Source organism: Gigantopelta aegis, unplaced genomic scaffold (assembly GCF_016097555.1).
Source record: "Gigantopelta aegis isolate Gae_Host unplaced genomic scaffold, Gae_host_genome scaffold72, whole genome shotgun sequence".
In the NCBI taxonomy this organism is placed as follows: Eukaryota; Metazoa; Mollusca; class Gastropoda; order Neomphalida; family Peltospiridae; genus Gigantopelta; species Gigantopelta aegis.
In genome coordinates, this window is record NW_024537379.1 from 654,239 (window position 1) to 679,053 (window position 24,815).

Sequence of the window (24,815 nt, forward strand, 5' to 3'; positions counted from 1 at the left end):
ATCCCTTCTCTCTCTCTCTCTCTCTCTCTCTCTGTGTCTCATCTATCCCTTTTTTCTTTCCATCCCTCTTTTTTGTATTCACCTTCTCTCATATTTTCCTATATCTTCTTTCCTTTTTCTCACTCTCTCCATCCTTTGTTTACTCTCTCCCTTTCTCTCATTTCCCTCCCTGAACTCTCTCCTCCCCTCTCTCTCTCTCTCTCTCTCTCTCTCTCTCTCTCTCTCTCTCTCTCTCTCTCTCTCTCTCTCTCTCTCTCTCTCTCTCTCTCTCTCTCTCTCTCCACAACGTATTGTCTCAGTCCTTGTACTTCGTGACGGCGCAAAAATCAAAATTGATCTGCAACGACATTTTTGTTTTATTATCGGGTATTTACATTATTACTTGTATAAATTGCCGCCGAAAGATGACGTGAATTCCAAGGGTCTAAGTACCGCACCTTACAATGTGCTGAGGTGTTGCTAAGCAAACATTCAGGTATCCGCCCCTGGGTTCTACGAGGGGCGGAATTGGGGGTGTTATCGCGGCACCAGGGAGCGAATGACTTTCTCGAGTTTGATGAAAGGCCCCTCGACGAACGTGATAAGAACGAGAGCTGAGGCGATCGACGACACCAACACGTAAATGAACAGTGACACCTGAAATAAAACACAAGACAGTTAGGAAAATGGAGTAGGCAAACACGACACAACTGACAACAAAATAACAAATCCCCCAAAGAAACACACATACGCACACACGCACACACCCACAATGTAGTTAGGAAAATAACTCAAACAAACGCGCACACACACACACACACACACAGAGAGGGGGGGGGGGGAGAGTTCAGGGAGAGAAAGGGAGACGGTAAACAAAGGATGGAGAGAGTGAGAAAAAGGAAAGAGAAGATATAGGAAAATATGAGAGAAGGTGGAGACAAAAAAGAAGGATGGAAAGAAAAAAGGGATAGATGAGACAGAGAGAGAGAGAGAGAGAGAGAGAGAGAGAGAGAGAGAGAGAGAGAGAGAGAGAGAAGAAAGTGTAATAACCTGACACCTACCTATTAAGTAGTTATAGGTAGTACTAAACCAAAACACCTCCGGCTGGGTCAAAGTGAGAGAGAGAGAGAGAGAGAGAGAGAGAGAGAGAGAGAGAGAGAGAGAGAGACGATAGAAAATAACACACACACCACACAATGTAGTTAGGAAACTAACGCACACACACACACACACATACACACACACACACACACACACAATGTAGTTAAGAAAATAACACACACACACACTAACCCCCCCCCCCCCCCCCAAAAAAAAAAAAAACAAAAAAAAAACAACCCCAAAACAAACAAAACAAAAAACACCACCACAAACACCACCACCCCCAAAACACCCAAGCAACAACAACTAACAATAATATTAACAAAATGTACATGTGTGTGTAACTTTAGGATTAGGTCGAGTACACAGACAGAGAAACAGACGGACTGCCATACAGACAGACATAGAGAAACAGACGTACTGCCATACAGACAGACATAGAAAAACAGACGTACTGCCATACAGACAGACATAGAGAAACAGACGTACTGCCATACAGACAGACATAGAGAAACAGACGTACTGTCATACAGACAGACATAGAGAAACAGACGTACTGCCATACAGACAGACATAGAGAAACAGACGTACTGTCATACAGACAGACACAGAAAACGCCATACAGACAGACACAGAAAACGCCAAACAGACACAGAAAACGCCATACACACAGACACAGAAAACGCCAAACATCAAGACACAGAAAACGCCAAACAGACAGGCATAAAAAACGCCATACAGACAGACATAGAAATCGCCAAACAGACCGACATAGAAAACGCCATACAGACAGAAAATGCCAAACAGAAAGACATAGAAAACGCCAAACAGACCGACATAGAAAACGCCATACAGACATACATAGAAAACGCCAAACAGACAGACATAGAAAACGCCATACAGACAGACATAGAAAACGCCAAACAGACAGACAAAGAAAACGCCATACAGACAGACATTGAAAAAGCCAAACAGACCGACATAAAAAACGCCAAACAGACCGACATAGAGAAACAGACGTACTGCCATACAGACAGACATAGAAAACGCCATACAGACCGACATAGAAAACGCCAAACAGACCGACATAGAAAACGCCATACAGACAGACATAGAAAACGCCAAACAAACAGACATAGAAAACGCCATCGCCAAACAGACCGACATAGAAAACGCCAAACAGACAGACATAGAAAACGCCATACAGACAGACATAGAAAACGCCAAACAGACCGACATAGAAAACGCCAAACAGACCGACATAGAAAACGCCAGACAGACCGACATAAAAAACGCCAAACAGACCGACATAGAAAACGCCAGACAGACGGACATAAAAAATGCCAAACAGACTGACATAGAAAACGACGCCAAACAGACAGACATAGAAAACGCCAAACAGACATAGAAAACGTCAGGCAGATGGACAAAGAAAAAGCCAGACATACATAGAAAACGCCAAACAGACAGACACAGAAAACGCTAAACAGACAGACACAGAAAAAGCCAGACATATATAGAAAACGCCAAACAGACAGACACAGAAAACGCCAAACAGACCGACATGGAAAATGTCAAACAGACAGACATAGAAAACGTCAAACAGACAGACATAGAAAACGTCAAACAGACAGACATAAATAACGTCAAACAGACATACATAGCAAAAGCCAGACAGACATAGAAAACGCCAAACAGACAGACACAGAAAAAGCCAAATAGACAGACATAGAAAACGCCAGACAGACAGACATAGAAAACGTCTGACAAACATAGAAAACGCCAAAAACACATAGAAAACTCCAGACAGACAGACATAGAAAACGTCAAACAGACCAACATAGAAAACGCCAAACAGACAGACATAGAAAACGTCAAACAGACAGACATAGAAAACATCAAATAGACAGACATAGAAAACGTCAGACAGACAGATATAGAAAGCGCCAGAAAACGCCAGACCGACACAGAAAAAGCCAAACAGACAGACATAGAAAAAGCCAGACAGACAGACATAGAAAAAGCCAGACAGACAGACATAGAAAACGCCAAACAAGACAGACATAGAAAAAGCCAAACAGACATAGAAAACGGCAAACAGACCGACATGAAAAACGCAAAATAGACATAAAAACGCGAAACAGAAAGACACAGAAAACGCCAAACAGATAGACATAGAAAACGTCAAACAGACAGACATAGAAGACGTCAAACCGACAGACATAGAAGACGTCAAACAGACAGACGTAGAAAACGTCAAACAGACGGATACAGAAAACGCCAAACCGACAGACATAGAAAACGTCCAACAGACCGACATAGAAAAGTCAAACAGACAGACATAGAAAACACCAAACAGACAGACATAGAAAGAGCCAAATATACCGACATAGAAAGAGCCAAACAGACCGACATACCACGCTTCCAGATCCGATATGTATGAGATGTTCGGACGAGTCCACGATGACGACGATGATGAGGGGGTGAATCAGGTAGATCCCATATGTAATCCTACACAGAGGCAGGAAGAAGTTCCACGACAGAAACGTCTCTATGAAACCTGAAAAAACACACTACACAAAGGTAGAAACCTATCTATGAACCCTGGAAAACAAGGAAAACACATTAAACAAAGTTAGAACATTCTGAACCTGCAAAAAACAAGGAAACGCATGAAACAAAGATAGAACATTCTGAACCTGGAAAACACATTAAACAAAGATAGAACATTCTGAACCTGGAAAACCAAGGAAAACACATTAAACAAAGATAGAACATTCTGAACCTGGAAAACATATTAAACAAAAATAGAACATTCTGAACCTGGAAAACACATTAAACAAAGATAGAACATTCTGAACCTGGAAAACAAGGAAAACACATTAAACAAAGATAGAACATTCTGAACCTGGAAAATAAGGCAAACAGATTAAACAAAGATAGAACATTCTGAACCTGGAAAACAAGGCAAACACATTAAACAAAGATAGAACATTCTGAACCTGGAAAACAAGGAAACACATTAAACAAAGATAGAACATTCTGAACCTGGAAAACAAGGAAAACACATTAAACAAAGATAGAACATTCTGAACCTCGAGAACAAGGAAAACACATTAAACAAAGATAGAACATTCTGAACCTCGAGAACAAGGAAAACACATTAAACAAAGATAGAACTTTCTGAACCTGGAAAACAAGGAAACATATTAAACAAAGATAGAACATTCTGAACCTCGAGAACAAGGAAAATACATTAAACAAAAATAGAAACGTCTCTGTGAAACCTGGAAAAAGAACGTAAACATTGTAAACAAATAGAAACGTGTCTATGAAACCTGGAAGGTAACGAAAACAACTTAAATGAAGATAATGAAAGCACCCCACACAGAGAGAGAAACGACTATAAAACCTGAAAAAAACACGAAAATACAGTAGACAAAAAATAGAAATGGCTATTACGAACATTGGAAAACAACGAAAACACCGCAAAAATAGAAACATTTGTACGAAACCTAGACAACAACGAAAACACCGTGAACAGAGATAGAATATTGTCTAAGAAGTGAAGTCTGGGAAAACATCGAAAACACTAATCGTTCTAGATCCAGCCACTGGCAATGTCACAAGTATTGCCAAGGACAGACATGCCTGAGCATTAAATTGCTAAAGGCACGTACATAGGGTGACAATGCCATAAACAAAACATAAACAAAGACAGAAACCTCCAAGTAACCTAAAAAAAACAAAGAAGACAAATACAGACAAAACCCAATCTAATTAAAATTAGCTTCACTGGTTAATTATTATTACGTGTGGATCTAACAGTACCCCGTTGGAGCTCATGTCCAGCTGACTTTTCATTCGGCCAATCAAAACCTTACTTGCAAAATGATGCCAGTGATTTGAAAAGAATTTGAAAACATTCAGGATTATGCGGGTGAATTACGAAGTATGCCGGAAACTAATTTCAATACAAAATTGTATATAACATTCGTTTCAAGACGAAAACAAAACCCCGTGATGGTATAGCCATAAAATCTGTTTATACTAGTATACAACCCAGAGTTTATTACTGCACATTTCCTCCTATTTTTTAATGTTGAAATAGACAAACAAGTTCGCCTATTGCATAAACAGTCTCGCCCAATATTTTTAGAATTCGTATGCTCCCGAATAATGCTATAAAATGCGAAGTATAATTGGTCGATTGGTAGACCAGTAGAGCTAATTTTAATCAGATTGGACAAAACGTTCCGACTCCAAACCCTGAGTGAGTGCTCCGCAAGGCTCAGTGGGAGGTGTAAACCACTTGCACCGACCAGTGATCCATAACTGGTTCAACAAAGGCCATGGTTTGTGCTATCCTGCCTGTGGGAAGCGCAAATAAAAGATACCTTGCTGCCTGTCGTAAAAGAGTAGCCTATGTGGCGACAGCGGGTTTCCTCTAAAAACAGTGTCTGGATGACCATATGTTTGACGTCCACTAGCCGATGATAAGATAAAAGATCAATGTGCTCTAGTGGCGACGTTAAATAAAAACAAACTTTACTGTTAAAAATTGCAGCAAACTGAGGACTGTTCCTTTACAAACTAAGGTATATTTTTGACTATTAGAGCCGTTTTTGATAACTGAAATCATACGCTACTTAGATTTTGTGGTTTAGGTTATCAATTTACGTACATTTGAAGTGTTTTTGGTCATCCTGGTGTTTTTAATATCACAAAATACATTTCTCATATTTTTAAAAACGCACGTGCGTCTGAAAAGTAACAGTTATGGAGTCGAGTTTAAGTCTATTTTTAGAGGCTATTTCACCATTTCAAAGTCGCATACTCATGTTTCACTGAGTTGTAACTTTATCCAAATGTGTTACAGGTTTGTACATTAGCTAAACGTAGTGTGCATTTTCATGGGCTGAACGTAGGGTCTGTCCCTTTAAGAGTTAAACTGACCTCCTTGTCCGATGCAGCAACAGAAGATAATCCACGACACGGCCAGCGCCCAGGCGGGACGAGACAACGCCTCGTACATCGCCGACTGCGACGACGTCCAGTGTACACCGTCCACGCGGTTCTCACTGTACGTGATGAACACCACCAGCGACAACGTCATCAGAGACACGCACCAACCAAACAGCAGGGGAGTCTGGAATGGAGAACTAGTAGTGTTTGTTTAACCATACGAGTATTTGGTGTCTGACGTAAAGTTATATTGACACACACACAGACACGCACACAGTGCGTGTCAGTGTTTTGGGTATGGTTCTATGGAATTGAATGCAACCGCATTCAACAGGGGGTATGGGGAGCCTCCCCCAGAAGAAAATGTGTTAAGTTTGGGGTTAGGATATTAACAAAAACATACAGTAATGATAAGAGTAATTACTTTTATCAAAAGGTGAACTTTAAAAAATCTCTCTCTCTCTCTCTCTCTCTCTCTCTCTCTCTCTCTCTCTCTCTCTCTCTCTCTCTCTGTGTGTGTGTGTGTGTGTGTGTGTGTGTGTGTGTGTAATCTACAAAACTGAAGAATGTACACCTAATATATAAATAAAGAGAACCTCACATACGTTGTTATTGCTTCCTATTTATTACACGAGTTTATTTTGTGCAAGAATATATACCACTTGGTATGTTCTTATGCAAAATAAATGAGTACAATACATAGGAAGCGAAACCAACGTATGTCAGGTTATGTTTTTATTACATACCTTCTTTTATATGTTCTATGATCAAACCTCCTTTCATGGATTTACTTAACGTTAAGAATCATACTCTACGGCAGCCTTGTGTAATGTTTGGAATACGGGGCGGGACGTAACCCAGTGGTAAAGCACTCACTTGATGCGAGGCTTCAGAGACCCACCCTCTCCCACACCCACCCCTCCTATTTGAAATGTAATTTTTTATGACTTATTCCACAATATTCAACACTAAACTGCCATGAATACGCGTTTCTGTGCATCTATATTTCTAGGCTATTTCTCGCTCTAGCCAGTGTACCACGACTGGTATATCAAAGGCCGTGGTATGTGCTACCCTGTCTATGGCTGTGTCAAAATTACCATATGTTTGACATCCAATAGCCAGTAACAAAATGGCGCCAACTCCAGTAAAAATAAAAAGGAAATTCCCCATTTACAAGTTACAGATCGCACACATGTGTGATGCAATATACTAGTACATTTATGACACGGTTTAAAATGTCTTTATCACTATAGTAAGGTTGAATAGGTATGTAATGAAATTATTGACTTGGTTTATAGTACCATAATATTAACTTACCTTTTTTATTTTTACAGTTCTTTATTAGTGGCTTAAAGTAGTTTACTATGTTTATAACACTATAGTTCCAATCTGAAAATACTGAACTAAACAGCTGTTTAAAATTAATAAAATAACTGTAAATGTTAATGTTAATTGATAAAAAAGATACAGAATATTTAAAATGTCGTATAAATCTCCCAGTTGTTGACGGGAAAAATCCGAACCATAGAATGGGGATTCCCCTTGTGGCGCGTATTACTTTAGTACAAATGTCAACAATTATCATGTTCAATTCTTAAAGTGACAGACCCTAGTTGTTTTGGGGGTTTTTTTTAAAGAAAAACACGACGAATTAGTTTTTACTATTAAAGCCGTTTTTGATAATTTAAATTAGAAATACTTACATTTTATTACTTACAATATTTATTTTCGTACACTTGAAGTGGTTCTGGTCATTCATGTTTTTGTAATACCCCGAAATACATTTTTCATAATGCTAAAAACGCACGTTCGTCTGAGACAAGCTCTAGTTAGTTTTAGACGGTATTCCCCCGCTAAAACACCACATACTTCAGCTTCTCTCTGTTAAAACCTTGTCCAAATGTGTTTGTAGATAACAAAACGTAGTGTCCATTTTCACGGGCTGAAACTAGTGTCTGCGCCTTTAAATAAAACCGGCCTCGGTGGCGTAGTGGTTAAGCCATCGGTCAACAGGCTGGCAGGTACGGGGTTCGGATCCCAGTCGAGGCATGGGATTTTTAATCCAGATATCGACTCCAAACGCTGAGTGAGTGCTCCGCAAGGCTCAATGGGTAGGTGTAAACCACTTGCACCGACCAGTGATCCATAACTGGTCAACAAAGGCCATGGTCTGTGCTATCCTGCCTGTGGGAAGCGCAAATAAAAGATCCCTTGCTACTTAATCGGAAAGAGTGGCCCATGAAGTGGCGACAGCGGGTTTCCTCTCAAAACCTGTGTGGTCCTTAACCATATGTCTGACGTCATATAACCGTAAATAAAATGTGTTGAGTGCGTCGTTAAATAAAAACATTTCTTTCTTTCCTTTAAATAAACATTCTAAAGCAGTACACGGGCCAGACCAATCACTTAAGTTCAAGGGCGACAACTCTGTCAAACATGGATAAATTCAGTTTTTGACAGTTATGTACCTTTAATAAACTGCCATGAAAGTCAAACATAATAAAACTTACACACAAAATCTCAGCTCAATATATTGAGGAATTGTGAAAAAAGAGTCCAAAAACGACATGTGGGAAAGATGAGAGGAGACAAAACTGATAATATTACCCATATAATATGGCTAAAGATGTCATGGTTCAGTGATACATCCCTGTAGAACGCCAAGTGGGACGTAACACTCCGTGACGTCACACGATGACGTCATACGATCGGCGCACTACAACCTTACAGCGACGTCAGTCAAACGAGTTAAGTGATATAAATAAGATCGGTTATGGGTATAAACAGGATATAAAACTCGCCACCATTTCGTATCGTGTTTATGTCCCTCGTGAAATAATGTTCATTGTCATTCGTGTCAAAACTGGAAATTATTTCATTCGGTGCATAAACATGATAGGAAATGGAAGCTTGTTTAATGTCCTATAAGTCCCCTATGGTTAGACCGGTAGGACACTAATAATCAGATCTAACGCCCTGTATAATAACAGTGACTTACCTTTCTGAAGTAAACTCTCCGCCCTGCCTTGAAGAGGGCGTATCCTAAGGCGATGCCAATAGCAAACACCCCTACCCGGCAATAAGGCTTTGCATAGACGTTGGCAAAATACCCTCCTCCCATCCTGAAATTGAACGAAACGTTACTATACGTAACCCATCCCTCTTTGGGATTTGAAGTGAAAATGTAACCATTCTAGATTGGAACAAGAGGCTGACATGTAACTATTCTAGAATGGAAAATGAAATGCTAGAATACAGCAAGACATCAACATGTAATTCATTCTAGAATACAAAAAGACACGGACATGTAGCCCTTTCTTGAATACAAGACACGGACATGTAACCCATTCTAGAATTCAAGACACGAACATGTAACCCATTCCAGAATACAGCAAGACATCAACATGTAACCCATTCTAGAATACAGCAAGACATCAACGTGTAACCCGTTCTAGAATACAACAAGACACGAACATGTAACCCATTCTAGAATACAACAAGACACGAACATGTAACCCATTCTAGAATACAGCAAGAAACGAACATGTAACCCATTCTAGAATACAACAAGACACGAACATGTAACCCATTCTAGGACGGAACATGCAAAAAGAAAAGAAAAGAAAAAGACGAAAAAACACAAGAGTTATACATGTAACCCATTCTAGAATACAGCAAGACATCAACATGTAACCCATTCTAGAATACAACAAGACACGAACATGTAACCCATTCTAGAATACAGCAAGACACGAACATGTAACCCATTCTAGAATACAGCAAGACACGAACATGTAACCCATTCTAGAATACAACAAGACACGAACATGTAACCCATTCTAGAATACAAGACACGAACATGTAACCCCCATTCTAGAATACAACAAGACACGAACATGTAACCCATTCTAGAATACAACAAGACACGAACATGTAACCCATTCTAGAATACAACAAGACACGAACATGTAATCCATTCTAGAATACAGCAAGACACGAACATGTAACCCATTCTAGAATACAACAAGACACGAACATGTAACCCATTCTAGGACGGAACATGCAAAAAGAAAAGAAAAGAAAAAGACGAAAAAAACACAAGAGTTATACATGTAACCCATTCAAGAATACAACAAGACACGAACATGTACCCATTCTAGAATACTTCAAGACACGAACATGTAACCCATTCTAGAATACACCAAGACACGAACATGTAACCCATTCTAGAATACACCAAGACACGAACATGTAACCTATTCTAGAATACACCAAGACACGAACACGACCAAGACGTCCACACAAATCAATGTCACAACTGCAGTACAATGCCAATTCTAAAACAAGACACATTATAGACCCCGCTGAGGGCAGTGATTCATTGACTCCTAACTAAAACTAGGAGAAACCATTTAAGATATTACATTTGTGTTTAAACACTATTCAATTATATTGTAATACTTTTTCATTCACATGCTACACGGGAGCAGGTTCGTGTTCAGGGGGAACGAAACCCTTCATTGCTCAAGAAAATTTTCTTTTTTCTCAATATATTTTCAGGGTCAGAATTACTCGATCCCGTCTGTAAACTACCATCGCCAGTCTAAATGTGGTTGAGTTAAACATCATCCTTTTTATGGATGTATGAAGAGCTCAGAACACATCGTGGTTAGTCCTGCCACAGGTTCGAGTCTCCGCAACGGCATGGGTCAATTTGTGAGGCCAGAAAGGATTTAATTATCCTCTACGCCAGTTCGTTAATAACTATGTATGTAATAGTCAACCTCGACATACATACAATATATATATATATATATATATATATATATATATATATATATATATATATATATAGATAGATAGATAGATAGATAGATATAGATAGATAGATATTCATATATTAATACATAGATACATACATACATAATATTATATTATATTATATCATACCAAGACCACTTTAACTGTCAAGATAACAATCTATTGTTGCACTAATTGTCAGAATTAAAGTTTATTTTTGAAACAAGTCGTGTTACATACCTGAGAATGTTGCCATTGATGTCGTCGTTTAAAACACTGGTGGATACTATCTGGATAGCGACAAGTAGCAATAACAGAATGTAGCCTATGGGTGGATACCTGTAAGTAAACATGGTTTAGACTAGTGATAAAAAAAAAAAATTAAATTCTTTTTTTGAAATCATGATTTAAAAAAACAACAACAACAGATTTCAACATTTAAAACAAAAAACACAAAAACACAATTTAGTTGGGGGGGTTTTCTTCTTTTATTTTAAAGAGTTTATTCCATGAAAAATAATTGCCACATTTACATTTGCTTTATATTCACGTGGCATGAGTATAATTGGTAACATTTTTAATTCACATTTACAAACGTTTATGCAATTACAATGTAGCAACTACAAATTCATGGAGGATACACACTTTAGTCAGAAGTAAACAGAAAAAAGGAAGGGTTTCTAGGGTCTATATTTGTGTTCTATTTCTGTAATAACCAAATAATAATTTGAAAAAAAAGCCACCTATAAAATTAATTTAATACAATAATGGATATTATAATTGTAAAATACACCCATTTATTTGTGAAGCGGCCTTCATGTTCTGAGTAAATATATTTTTCGCTATTTCTGTAGAATTCTATTGTAGTAACAACTTCATCAAAATGTGGCTTCATGTATTAACAAGAAAGAAAGAAATGTTTTATTTAACGACGCACTCAACACATTGTATTTACGGTTATATGGCGTCAGACATATGGTTAAGGACCACACAGATATTGAGAGAGAAAACCCGCATGTCGCCACTTCATGGGCTACTCTTTTCGATTAGCAGCAAAGTATCTTTTATATGCTCCATCCCACAAACAGGGTAGTACATACCACAGCCTTTGACATACCAGTCGTGGTGCGCTGGCTGGAACGAGAAATAGCCCAATGGGCCCACCGACAGGGATCGATCCCAGACCGACCGCGCATCGAGCGAGTGCTTTACCACTGGGCTACGTCCCGCCACTCATTGTAACAGGTAAACAGACACACAATCCTGCCATTCTAATTAAAGAACAATTTACGTTACATTAGGAATAAAGTCTACTTACTTGGCGAGTGGAATGAGAATTATTGGTGAAATGAGGTAGAACTGAAAGTCGTTTACCAAGTAATATGTCCATGACATGCACTGAAAGAAAGAAAGATTGAAAAAAAAACCAGGTAGTAAAAATTGTATGATTAGATAGATAGATAGATAGAAAGAAAGATAGAAAGATAGAAAGATAGAAAGATAGATAGATAGATAGATAGATAGAAAGATAGAGGAGGAGAGGTAGAGGGTGAGAAAGAAAGAAAGAGAAATACAGAGAGACAAACGGAGAGAGAAAGAGATTGAGAGAATATTATACACATACACACAGACCCCCCCCCCCCCCCCCACACACACACACACCCACTCGGACACGGACACCCTACTAATTAACTTACCATGTCGCCTGCCTTGTAGAAATTGCTGATGAAGAGGGCGTTGGCCCACCAGTGGTCCTTACACTGGTGGATCGTGTCACTGACGTACTTCCACCGAGGTCCTTTTCCGAAATAGGGAAGCAGATTTGTGAACGTCAGTATCAGGATATAGTAACACGGAGCTATCCTGAAACGCAAAACATCAACGTCACTATCAGCATACAGTAACACGGAGCTATCCTGAAACGCAAAACATCAACGTCAGCATCAGGATATAGCAACACGGAGCTATCCTGAAACGCAAAACATCAACGTCAGCATCAGGATATAGCAACACGGAGCTATCCTGAAAAGCAAAACATCAACGTCAGGATATAGCAACACGGAGCCATCCTGAAACGCAAAACATCAACGTCAGCATCAGGATATAGCAACACGGAGCTATCCTGAAACGCAAAACATCAACGTCAGCATCAGGATATAGCAACACGGATCTATCCGGAAACGCAAAACATCAACGTCAGCATCAGGATATAGCAACACGTAGCTATCCTGAAACGCAAAACATCAGCGTCAGCATCAGGATATAGCAACACGGATCTATCCGGAAACGCAAAACATCAATGGACAGAACTGAAAACAATAGCCCTAAGTTCAACAAGCGAACGTTTCGCTAACGTTAGCGAACTACTTGATTGGTTCCCGACTTTTCCATTTAGTTTAACGTGAAGCGCATAAGCCAGTCTAGCGGACGTGTTTCTGCTCGATGTGGCTGAATGCAGCCCTGATGCAGATCTTTACTTCGCTCAAACCGTTATACGACGACATGCGAAGAACATGGAACTAAATATTTTGTAGTGACAAGATGTTGTTGTTGGTTTTTGTCTCGATCATATTATGCCTCCATAATTAAAAGAATAATTTAAAAAAAAAATTTAACGACACCACTAGAGCGCTTTGGTGTATTAATCATCGACATTTTTACATTAGTAGCAAGGGATCTTTTATATGAACCATCACACAGACAATAAAGTAAATACCACCGTCTTTGATATACCAGTCATGGTGTACTGGTTAGTACGAGAAAGAGACACGCGACATAGAAAGTGTACACCTGAGAAGGTGAAAATGTGGACGTGGGACGAGCTTCCAAGGGTACGAGATCTGTACGTGGTTCTGGGCATGCTTCCTAGAAGTCATAGCAATACAGATGCTCAGAAACGCGTTTTCAGGGAAGTTTAGTGTTGAATTTTGTGGATGACGAATTAAAAAAGAAGAAAAAAAAAAAAAACCTGCATTCACACACACGAAAAAGGTCATTAAAAAGGTCACACCAAACGGGCGGAGTGAGGGGGAGGGGGTGTCAGGGGAGCGCTGACATAACCGATCGATTACCCACGATGCACTTGGTTTATTCCTACCCCAGCCAACAACTTACAGCTGCTATATCAAGGGACGTGTCTGGGAAAATACCCCCCAAAATCCTGTTTGATTTTCCTAAGATTTAATCAAATGTAAAGTTTAAAGTGCATTGACAAATATGCCTTTGAATTTTCTTTTTCTTGTTTTTCTCTGGAGTATCTTTAAATCGTTTCAAAGTGAATAGGATAACAGTTTAATGCAAAATCAAACGAAGCGTGTAAAAAAACATTACGTATAGATTAGTCAAAATCGATTCCCAGACTCCTATCTGCCCCCATTTCCCGGCATTTATACAGCGAGAAAGGAATGAAATATTTATGTATCGACATCTCAGGACATTCTAGAATACAGCTATTTGGTGTATAACATATGGTTGTTGCAACAATTTTTAGAGAGAGAGAGAGAGAGAGAGAGAGAGAGAGAGAGAGAGAGAGAGAGAGAGAGAGACAGACAGAGACAGACAGACAGAGACAGACTGAAAGGAATGCTTGTTTAACGACACCTCAGCACATTTTAAACATATGGTTATTTCAACACTTTGTCAAGAAGGAAAGGATTTTTTTGTTTAACCATCAACGGGTATTAAACTACAGATATTTGATGTCTAACATGGTTATTTTAACATTTTGTCAAAATAAGGAGAAGAAACCCGCTGCCGCCACTGAAGTGTATATAAAGATTCCCTTGTTGTTAATGGTAAAACAAATGTAGGGAGATTTCCCCCAGAAGACTACGTGTCAGAATTATTAAAGGTTTGACATGCAATAAGCAATATGCTGGGTTTCGTTATACAAAACGAACGTTAACAGTTCTGTTTACTCACCTGATAAATCGATGGAAGTAAAGAATAAGGAGAGATTTTATCGTCATTCTCGCCTTTCCGCGTTTTAGTTTCTCCTTCTGGTCTTCAATCATCCAGTTGTAGGCGAGTAGCGTGCCGCTGTAACATCAAATTATTTCATTTTAAATGTCCTTGTTTTGGGTAGCACTACACCAAATAGTATCTCACAGGGTCAAAGTTCGAGGTGCACCCAACTTTTCATCCTACAGTTAACGCTACCAGTCCTGTCATTGGTGATAAATGTGACCGTGTTTGTTATTATAAAATGCTGACCAGTAAATTCCTGTAGTTTAATTGGAACATTATGCTTGAAACACGTGCGAAATTCTACTGAAAACAGGAAGACAATTTCTGTGTTGAACTAGAATAGTCAAAGACGTTTTCCGTTGCCTGGAACAAGTAGTTAACCAATGTTTCCTTCTTTTTTCACTTTAACGGGGAGTGGTGATAATATTCACAAATACAAGAAAAAAAAAAAAAAAAAAAAAAGAAGATAATATTCATATCCGTGATGTATACAGGCGCAAATGTTCTTTTTTTCTCAATATATTTCCCAGGGGAAACGTGAAGCGACACCCCACCCCACCCCACCCCACCCTACCCCCTGTATAAACTAGGCTCGACGCAGTCTAACCTTACTCCTACTAAAGTTCCTGCTCACACACCAGGTATACGTTCATTGAAACGCTTCGTGTGTCAGTTTTAGCCACATGTTACTAATGTTGTCTATGGCATTTGATTTGGTGTTAAACACTTTAATTTATAAAAGTCACACCTTGTTTATTAACGAACCATTTCACATACCTGAAATACTCTTGTTTATTGCAAGTAATTTTAAAGCTAAAACGTGTGTAATATAACAATTATATCTAAGCCTAGTACTCTGTATTATTATTATATATACAGCGTTTTGTCTTCACCATCTTGAGCCATTTTAAAATTTAGTTTCGTACAGAAAAAAAGGGAGATTAATGTATCAAACAAACGGCCATATCTATGATGATGATTTGTCGATCGTATATGTCTATTTTTCGCCTTTAAAAATATTTTAAATGATGTTAAAAACTAAAGATGTTACAATGGCAGCTCTCTCGGAACAGACCCTTTCAACTGTATGCATCTCTATACATAAATTACTGATCTACAGTGACCGGTACAGAGTAAAGTAAAGTAAAGTTTGTTTTATTTAACGACGCCACGAGAGCACATTGATTTTTTTTTATCTTATCATCGGCTATTGGACGTCAAACATATGGTCATTCTGACACTGTTTTTAAAGGAAACCCGCTGTCGCCACATAGACTACTCTTTTACGACAGGCAGCAAGAGATCTTTTATTTGCGCTTCCCACAGGCAGGATAGCACAAACCATGGCCTTTGTTGAACCAGTTATGGATAACTGGTCGGTGCAAGTGGTTTACACTTACCCATTCAGCCTTGCGGAGCACTCACTCAGGGTTTGGAGTCGGTATCTGGATTAAAAACCCCATGCCTCGACTGGGATCCGAACCCATGACCTACCAGCCTGTAGACCGATGGCTAACCACGACGCCACCGAGGTAATTGTAAATTCCTATTAGAGTTCCCCTACTTTTTTTAAGAGTATATTTTATTTTAGCCGGACCGCACGCACGCGTCGTACCCAGTCTGTATGAGCCCTAACAGAGTGATGTGTATGCAGGACACACGAGTACCTGAGAACAAAGAAAGTGTCAGCCGCGAAGGTGGCGTTGATGATAGCTTGCATCACGAATGATTGGCAGGCGGCAACCATGACGACGATGTTTGCTGAAAGATAAGTAACATTATAACATATCTCTTGTGCTATATCTGGTGGTTTATTTTCAAAACCCTTAAACCAACCAACAAATAAACAAACAGATACAACAACAAAAAAAGAACCTCTTCTCAAAAATACCCCAAACAAAACACCCACACAAACACCACAACCCCCCCCCCTCCCCCCCAAAAAAAAACCCCACACCACTAAACAAGCAAAAGTTAAAAAATAGACAATAATCGCGAACAAAAACAAAATCAAAATCAACAACAAAAACTAATATTGAAAGGTCTCCATTTTGAAAATTACCAGAGTGAAAAGTATTCAGAAAAAAATTATTATTATTATTAATTCCAAAAACTTCACCATGATATATAGCGTACATTTTTCAGACTCGTCCCTCCTTGCAATGATTGAACACAACAGACATGCTATAAACGACACTGGTAACAACTAACGATAGTGTTGGAATTGTTGTTAATATGGCGAGATACCGCTGGCTAACGGTAGTCATAAAGACACCTTTGGGAACATGAAAATTGATCAACGACTTGTTAACTATGTCTTTACACACAACGATGGCTTCGAGAATATAGCCGCCGATCAGGCAAAGGTAACAACAGAGGAATTATCCGACTGGTCGCAATGAGTTTAATGCTAGTGTCAGAATACCGACTGTCACGACGGAGTTTGCCAACTCGTCGATCTCTCAACTTTTACGACTGTCCAGTTGCTAGTCTGAGCGCTCTTACAACTCGATTCTCCTACAGTCGATTAGTTGTTAATTTGAGCGCACCCGTCGTAAGTCTATGCGTCTAGCCCCATCTTTTGGGGATAATCCTGTTTTAGTGCATGGAGCTGTGCCTTTTCTGAGTAACGCTGTTTCCATGGAGATGGTCTTACCTACAACATCCGGGGCCTTGTACAGGAAGCTGACCGTGTTGCCCATCACGATCCACGTGATACTGAGCACGCGCACTCCGTTCAGACAGAACAGGTAGTTGGCGCTGCCTTCTCCCAAGACTCGCTTCAGGTTTCGTTGAAAGGAAAAACACAGAAAGATTTCAAAGATGGTATGACCTAGAAAACACACACAAACATGTTGGGAGAATTTAGCACATAAAATTTGTTTATATAAACTTGGAGAAAAAGAACTCCACCCAAACTAGCTAGACTAGACTTTTTCCTTGTTTCAAATAATCTAAAGCTGTATCCTAACTGGTTGCGAGCGACGCGAGCGTTGCGAGCGATTATTTTAGAAAGCATTGATTTCAATCAGCGTATCCTAACCGCACGCGTACGGCGCGACATATAAATCTGTCGCGTCGTACGCGTGAGATTAAGATGCGGCAATTGAAATCAATTATTTCTAAAATAATCGCTCGCATCCGGTTAGGACACAGCTTAATGCACACCGCTAAAAAGGTAACGGTTGAAAATAGCTATCGTTCAGATCATGCTGGGGTCGTATTAAGTTTAAAGCTCAAGCAAATTAAAAAAGGATATGGACTATGGAAATTTACTAATTCTATGTTAGCAAGTAAAGAGTATGTTAAAAAAGTAAAATAAATAACCGACCAAATTAAATATCAGTATACAGTCCCAATATATAATAAAGAAAATTTTGAACTAATTCCAACAGATGAAATTTAGTTTATAATAAATGATCAACTCTTTATTGATACATTACTTATGGAAATACGAGGTAAAACGATATCATTTTCAAAAAACTCATAAGAATGAATTAGAATTGACATTTAGTCTTAAAGAGGAAATCCACACAAAAAATGTCATTAGTAGCACGGAATCTTTTACGTGCACCATCCATGAAACAGAACAGTACATACCACGGCCATTGATATACGAGTCGTTGTGAAATGTCTCAAAGGAGAAATAGGCCAAATGGGCCATCGAAACATGCACTTATTTACACATTTCATCTGGATAAGAATATATATATATATATATACAAACACACACACACATACATACACACACACACACACGCATACACACACACACACACACACACACACACACGCGCGCGCGCATACACAAACACACATTTTATGTAAATGGGTGATGGGTGAAAAAACATATTTTCCAATTATCTGAAGACAATCATATATTTATTGAACAACAAAAAACAAAAAAACCCTCCCCACCCACCCCCAAAAAAACCCAAAAAAAACAAAACAAAAAACAAGCATGCATCTTTATGTGTGGGTGTGGGTAATTTTTGGCATGCTTCCATCAGAGAACTGTTCAAGCACGCCTGTCGTGGGCACAACCTCTGACTTCGACAGAGTTCTGTCCATGGCAGGTAGTGCATCTTTAATGGAGACCGTTAAGTTATTTTTAGAATTACTTTTCACTAGCTGACGTCATACCTACACTCCGTGTAACTGGAGTTTCCTGTTCCGGCCCTGGTTCAGAGGGAGGCGTGCTGCACAGATTGTGCAGCTCGTTGATTGGCTCCAGCGACGTCTGGTGCCCATGCGCGTGCTCTTCTTTGAGATAATTCCTCCTTGGCGGCGACGCACTAGCTTCTTTCAACCTCATCACTATCGCTTTAGCTTCGGCTTCGTCGAGAATCTTCGGAGAAACCGAATCGTTCCGTTGCCCGGCAACCCGAGTGATGTCATTCTCGTTCGACTTCGCTGCCGTCGCCGCCGGAGCATCGTGACTGATGATGTACGACAAAACGTCGTCTTGGAAGGTCGTCGACGTGGGCGATGTCGACATGTTGATATCGCCGTCCCCGGACTGGATGATGTTTTCCTGAGAGCCCACCTCCACGGTGGGGATGATGGTCTCCCTGGTACAGGACGGCAGGTGGCCGCGTCGCCGGAATATCTTCGACCTGTTGCCGCCCTGCCCGGAGAATATGCTGCTCTGTCTGGATAATATGCTGCCCTGTCTGGACAGTGTGCTGCCCTGTCTGGAGAAGATGCTGCCCTGTCTGGAGAAGATGCTGCCAGCCCGAGACAGGAGGCTACCCGCCCGATCCCGAACTCCTATCGTCTGGACGGAAGTCTCCTGCACGTCGTGCGTGTGCAGTACGAGGAACACGTCGATGACGGATCCGATGATGACGCACACAAAGATTGAAATTAAAATAGACCTGCAGGACAGAAAGGAAAGGAATGTTTAAAAACGTGTCAGGATATATATTTTAAAACCGATTTTAATGTCCCCAGAATGTTATGACGTGTCAGTGTTAGTTTCAGCACATGTTTTTGTTTTGATCATGGTGATTTTAGTGTCTGACGTGACGCACACACAAACAAATCAACACTATCGAAGAAACGAAATGATATTTAATGGCTTCTCAGGACATTTTAAAGTTTGTTTAATTCCTCAACAGCTATATACTTCAGATGTGATTTATAGCACTAGTTATCTTCTCTTAGACACTGCTAATGTTCTTCAGACATGTAGCCTACAGAGACAGAGACAGACAGGGGGAGAGAGAGAGAGAGAGAGAGAGAGAGAGAGAGAGAGAGAGAGAGAGAGAGAGAGAGAGAGAGAGAGAGAGAGAGAGAGGGAGAAAGGGAGGGAGAGAGAGAGACAGAGACAGACAGGGGAGAGAGAGAGAGAGAGAGAGAGAGAGAGAGAGAGAGAGAGAGAGAGAGAGAGAGAGAGAGAGAGAGAGAGAGAGAGAGAGAGAGAGAGGGAGAGAGGGAGAGGAGAGAGAGAGAGAGAGACAGACAGGGGAGAGAGAGAGAGAGAGAGAGAGAGAGAGAGAGAGAGAGAGAGAGAGAGAGAGAGAAAGAAAGGAGGGAGAGAGAGAGACAGAGACAGACACAGGGAGAGAGAGAGAGAGAGAGAGAGAGAGAGAGAGAGAGAGAGAGGGAGAAAGGGAGGGAGAGAGAGAGACAGAGACAGACAGGGGAGAGAGAGAGAGAGAGAGAGAGAGAGAGAGAGAGAGAGAGAGAGAGAGAGAGAGAGAGAGGGAGGGAGGGAGCGAGGGAGAAAGGGAGGGAGAGAGAGAGACAGAGACAGACAGACAGACAGAGACAGACAGACAGACAGACAATCAGATAATGAGAGACAGAGAGAGACAGAGACAAACATGGTATAACATGACGTATAGATTAGTAGAAATCGATGCTCAGTCTCATATCTGTTCCAGGTTCCCGGCATTTATACAGCGAGAAAAGAAATATTTGTGTATCGACATCTCAGGACATTGCCATTCTAGGCTACAGCTATTTGGTGTCTAACGTATGGTTATTGCAATAGTTTTTAAGCAGAGAGAGAGAGAGAGAGAGAGAGAGATAGAGAGAGACCTGTGACATACCAGTCATAATGGGTAATTGGTTGGGGGGGGGGGGGGGGGCATCGCGTACAAGCACATACATTTGTCAGTCTCCGTGAAACATCGTGGTGACAAAACAACGTATTAAGAGTCATAGTGACAAAAAGTCTTGACGGAAACTGACAAATCAAGAATCGTGGTCACGTCCAAGGAGGGTGATTGCATCTTCGGTGACCGCTTTACATATGAGCTAAAATTCTACATCATGCGCGTGCAGGGCCCCATTTGCCGTATGCCCATTTGACTCTCCATTGTAAAGAGATACGGCCCACCGGCCTCGGTGGCGTAGTGGTTAAGCCATCGGACTACAGGCTGGTAGGTACAGGTTCGCAGCCCGGTACCGGCTCCAACCCAGAGCGAGTTCTTAAGGGCTCAATGGGTAGGTGTAAGGCCACTACACCCTCTTCTCTCTCACTAACTACTAACCAACTAACAATTAACCTACTGTCCTGGACAGACAGCCCAGATAGCTGAGGTGTGTGCCCAGGACAGCGTGCTTGAACCTTAATTGGATATAAGCACGAAAATAAGTTGAAATGAAATGAAAGATACGGCCCTGATCACGTATTCCTATTTTTTTATTCTAGCCAGTGCACCACGACTGGTATATCAAAGGCCTTGGTACTTGATATCCTGTATTTATTGCATACCTATTCAATCTTACTATATTGATAACGACATTTTCAAACCGTGTGATAAATTTATCTCGTATCACACATATGTGAGATTTGGACCGGAAGTTGTTAATGGCGAATTCCCTTTTTAACACTGCAGTTAGCGTCTTTTTGTTACTGGTGGCATGTATGATTTACATATTACGTCATTTAGTATTTGAAACATTACACAAGATTGCCGCAGAGTATGATTCTTAACGTTAAGTAGATCCCTGAACGGAGGATTTATTAACAGATTTAAGAAAGTGTAGTTATGACGTTTGTTGGGGCCCATTTTGTAATAAACTACCCATTTTGTAAAATGGGCCCCAACAGACGTTTCATTAAAAAACATTTTTGTAGAAAAATAAAAGAAAGTATGTAATAAATACAGAACTTCACATTTATTACAATTGTTTATTTTGTGCAAGGACATACTGTCGCGTGGTATATAATCTTCTGCAAAGTAAACTCGACAGCAAAAACAACGTATGTGAAGTTCTGTATATGTATTAGCTTATTACATGAACGATAAAATGCAATGCGTGTGCAAAATACACCTTTATTTTAAAGGGACATTCCTCAGTTTGCTGCAATTTTAAAGATATTATCGACTGTAATTACATATCAAATATATGTGTCAGCATAAAATATCAATGACTGTATATTAAACGTGTTTCTGATCGTTCTAGTATTTGTACTAGCTTAAATTTCATTTTATTTTCTTAAAAAGATGTCTCCCCTGCGCGTGCTGTAACCTCACCGTGGTGCAGGGATGTAACATTCTCTTTGAGAATGGCCAATACAGCACAAATTGAAGTTTAGAGTAAAATTCGGTGTCCGTAAAATTCTGTGATATTTGTATTTGTATTTTTGGCACAGTTCTTTACACTGTTTTTGTTTAAACCTTGAATTTTTATATTGATGTTGATCATCACTTTATTTATTTGCATTACCATAGTTTGACACCCAATAGCCGATGTATTTTTCGTGCTGGGGTGTCGTTAAACATTCATTCATTCATTCATTATTAAAAAGATGTCTTTCGTACGTAAGAAATTATTTGAAGACAAAATCCAGTTTGGGCATCTTACAAATATTAAGACGACCAGAAACACATTTAATATACAGACACTGATATTTTAAACAAGAAAATATATTTGATATGTAAGTTTAATCGTAGAAATATTTTATTACACCGGAAACATCTTACAATGCAGGAAACTCAAGACAGTCCCTTTAACAAGATTCTGACTAATGACTAACATTTCACCAACAAGAAGTAAGTTAGTGAAATCGGTCAAGGTGTTAGACAATAGAACAGAGTGTATAATGTTGATTAAAGTCGGGACATATCACTGCATATTTTCGTCAGTCTTCGTCAAACATCGTGGTGACGAAAACTAACGAATTACAAATGTTGGAGTCGAAGTGACCAATGGTGCTGACGAAAATTAACGAACAAATAATTGTGCTTACGAAAACTAATGAAACCAAAAATCGTGCTGAAGAAAAGTAACGAATTATGAATCAAGGTGACGAAATCTAACGAAATAAGAAACGAAAACTAACGATTGTGATGACGAACATTTACGAAACTTACAGTGAAATAACAGCGGCAGTGTCGTCGGCGATGTAGATATTCTTGTGACACGTGACGTCATACAAAGTGTGGACCGCCCCTGTGCTTTTCTCTTCAAGGTCTACAAATCAAAGATAATATATTATTCATGTACATGCACTAGCATTTTAAACTAGACTAGATAAATCACATTAAAAACAAAAGTAAAATGTATCTGAAAGTCAAACGCATCAGAAGACGCCGGTTACTAGAAAGGTCAATATCAATAGACAGGTGTTGGAGTCGGGTGGGTGGGTGGGGGGGGGGGGGGGGGGGGGGGTGTTGAGAGATGGTAACTACAAATATTCGAAAACAGGTAAAAACGATGGGGACATTCATGGAAAATGAGCTGGCTTGAACCCGTTTCATCGTGTATTTCCATCATTCTACTCCCCATCATTAGTCCATGTGAACATAGCTGTTATCCAGATTCGGCACCAGCCTGCCCACCTTACAAAACATATGAGCCCGAATATCTATTCATATTAGTATTTCTGCCAAACAACAAACCAAAGTTTATTTTGTTTAACGATACCGCTTGAGCACACTGACTTTCAATCATTGGCTACTGGATGCCAAACATTTGCTAATTTTGACATATAACCTTAGATAGAAAACCCGCTACATTTTTCCATTAGTAGCAAGGGATATTTTATACGCACCATCCCACAGGCAGGATATCACATACCACGGCCTTTGATATAGTAGTCGGTGGTCGAAGATTCTTTATTTTCCCATTAGTAGCTTGGGAAACAAACAAGGGAACACGTGGTATTGATACTATATTTATTTTACTGCCAGGTACTTGGCTATACCTGGTTGAAATATAAAGATGGTTTGTTAAAAGGACAGTCCTGAGTTTGCAGCCATTGTAAGATGTTTGCGATAACAGAGCCTTGATGGTCACTACTATTGCATACTAAATACATTTTGTTGTTTAAAATACCAGTGTCTGTATATCGAATGTGTTTGCGGTCGAATAGTAATGTTTGTAGCAGTCACGTTTTACTTTAATTCGTGATAAAAAATTGTTCATACGTACGACATTATTGGAAGATAAACTCTGAATTAGGACAACAACAAACACCTTGTAAATATAGACACTTATATTTTATATAAGAAAATGCATTTATTTTGTATGTTACGTCATCGAAAAGGCTAAGTTGGTCGGAAACATTTTACAATGGTTGTAAATTCAGGACTGTCCCTTTAAACTCGGTGTCAGTACTGTGACAGTGATTGTCAGTGGCACGGATCGGTGTGTGGGGGGGGGGGGGGGGGGGGGGGAGGTGCCCAGCACAGCGAGCTTGAAACCTTAACTGGATACAAGAATTAAAATAAGTACAGAAAAAATCAGAGTGACTTGGGAGTAAATGTCAGAGACAGTTTCCTTTTCGTAGTTAAAAATAGTATTCTCCGGAGAGGACAATCTTAACGACATTTAAATCATCCCTGTACTCATGCGTCATAGAGTGTAATGCTCTAAAAATACCCAGATTTCGATCTGACAATTTTACTGAAAAGAGCGCGCGAAAACAGCGAAATACACGCAAAGCCATTTTAGAATTCTAAGACATTCTGCATTTCTGCAGAAGTTGCATCTTTAGAGAGCAGTGGCGGCTTTTCCCATACAAATCGACTCCCCCACCCCCC

General features: G+C 39.8%; 1 protein-coding gene across 1 annotated transcript in view; it reads right to left on the reverse strand.

Annotated features, from left to right (window-relative positions):
• Positions 1-338: 338 nt before the first annotated feature.
• The window catches only part of LOC121367246, a 29,466-nt gene continuing 4,989 nt past the window's right edge, over positions 339-24,815 (reverse strand). The window contains exons 4-15 of the mRNA XM_041491355.1: positions 23,145-23,244; positions 18,958-19,691; positions 17,471-17,647; positions 16,482-16,575; positions 14,770-14,886; positions 12,546-12,711; positions 12,167-12,246; positions 11,089-11,187; positions 9,047-9,170; positions 6,037-6,229; positions 3,498-3,640; positions 339-636 (exon numbers count right to left, since the gene is read on the reverse strand). Coding sequence (XP_041347289.1) covers positions 517-636; positions 3,498-3,640; positions 6,037-6,229; positions 9,047-9,170; positions 11,089-11,187; positions 12,167-12,246; positions 12,546-12,711; positions 14,770-14,886; positions 16,482-16,575; positions 17,471-17,647; positions 18,958-19,691; positions 23,145-23,244 — 2,147 coding nt within the window. The 3' untranslated portion in view covers positions 339-516. The remainder of the gene's footprint in view (positions 637-3,497; positions 3,641-6,036; positions 6,230-9,046; positions 9,171-11,088; positions 11,188-12,166; positions 12,247-12,545; positions 12,712-14,769; positions 14,887-16,481; positions 16,576-17,470; positions 17,648-18,957; positions 19,692-23,144; positions 23,245-24,815) is intronic.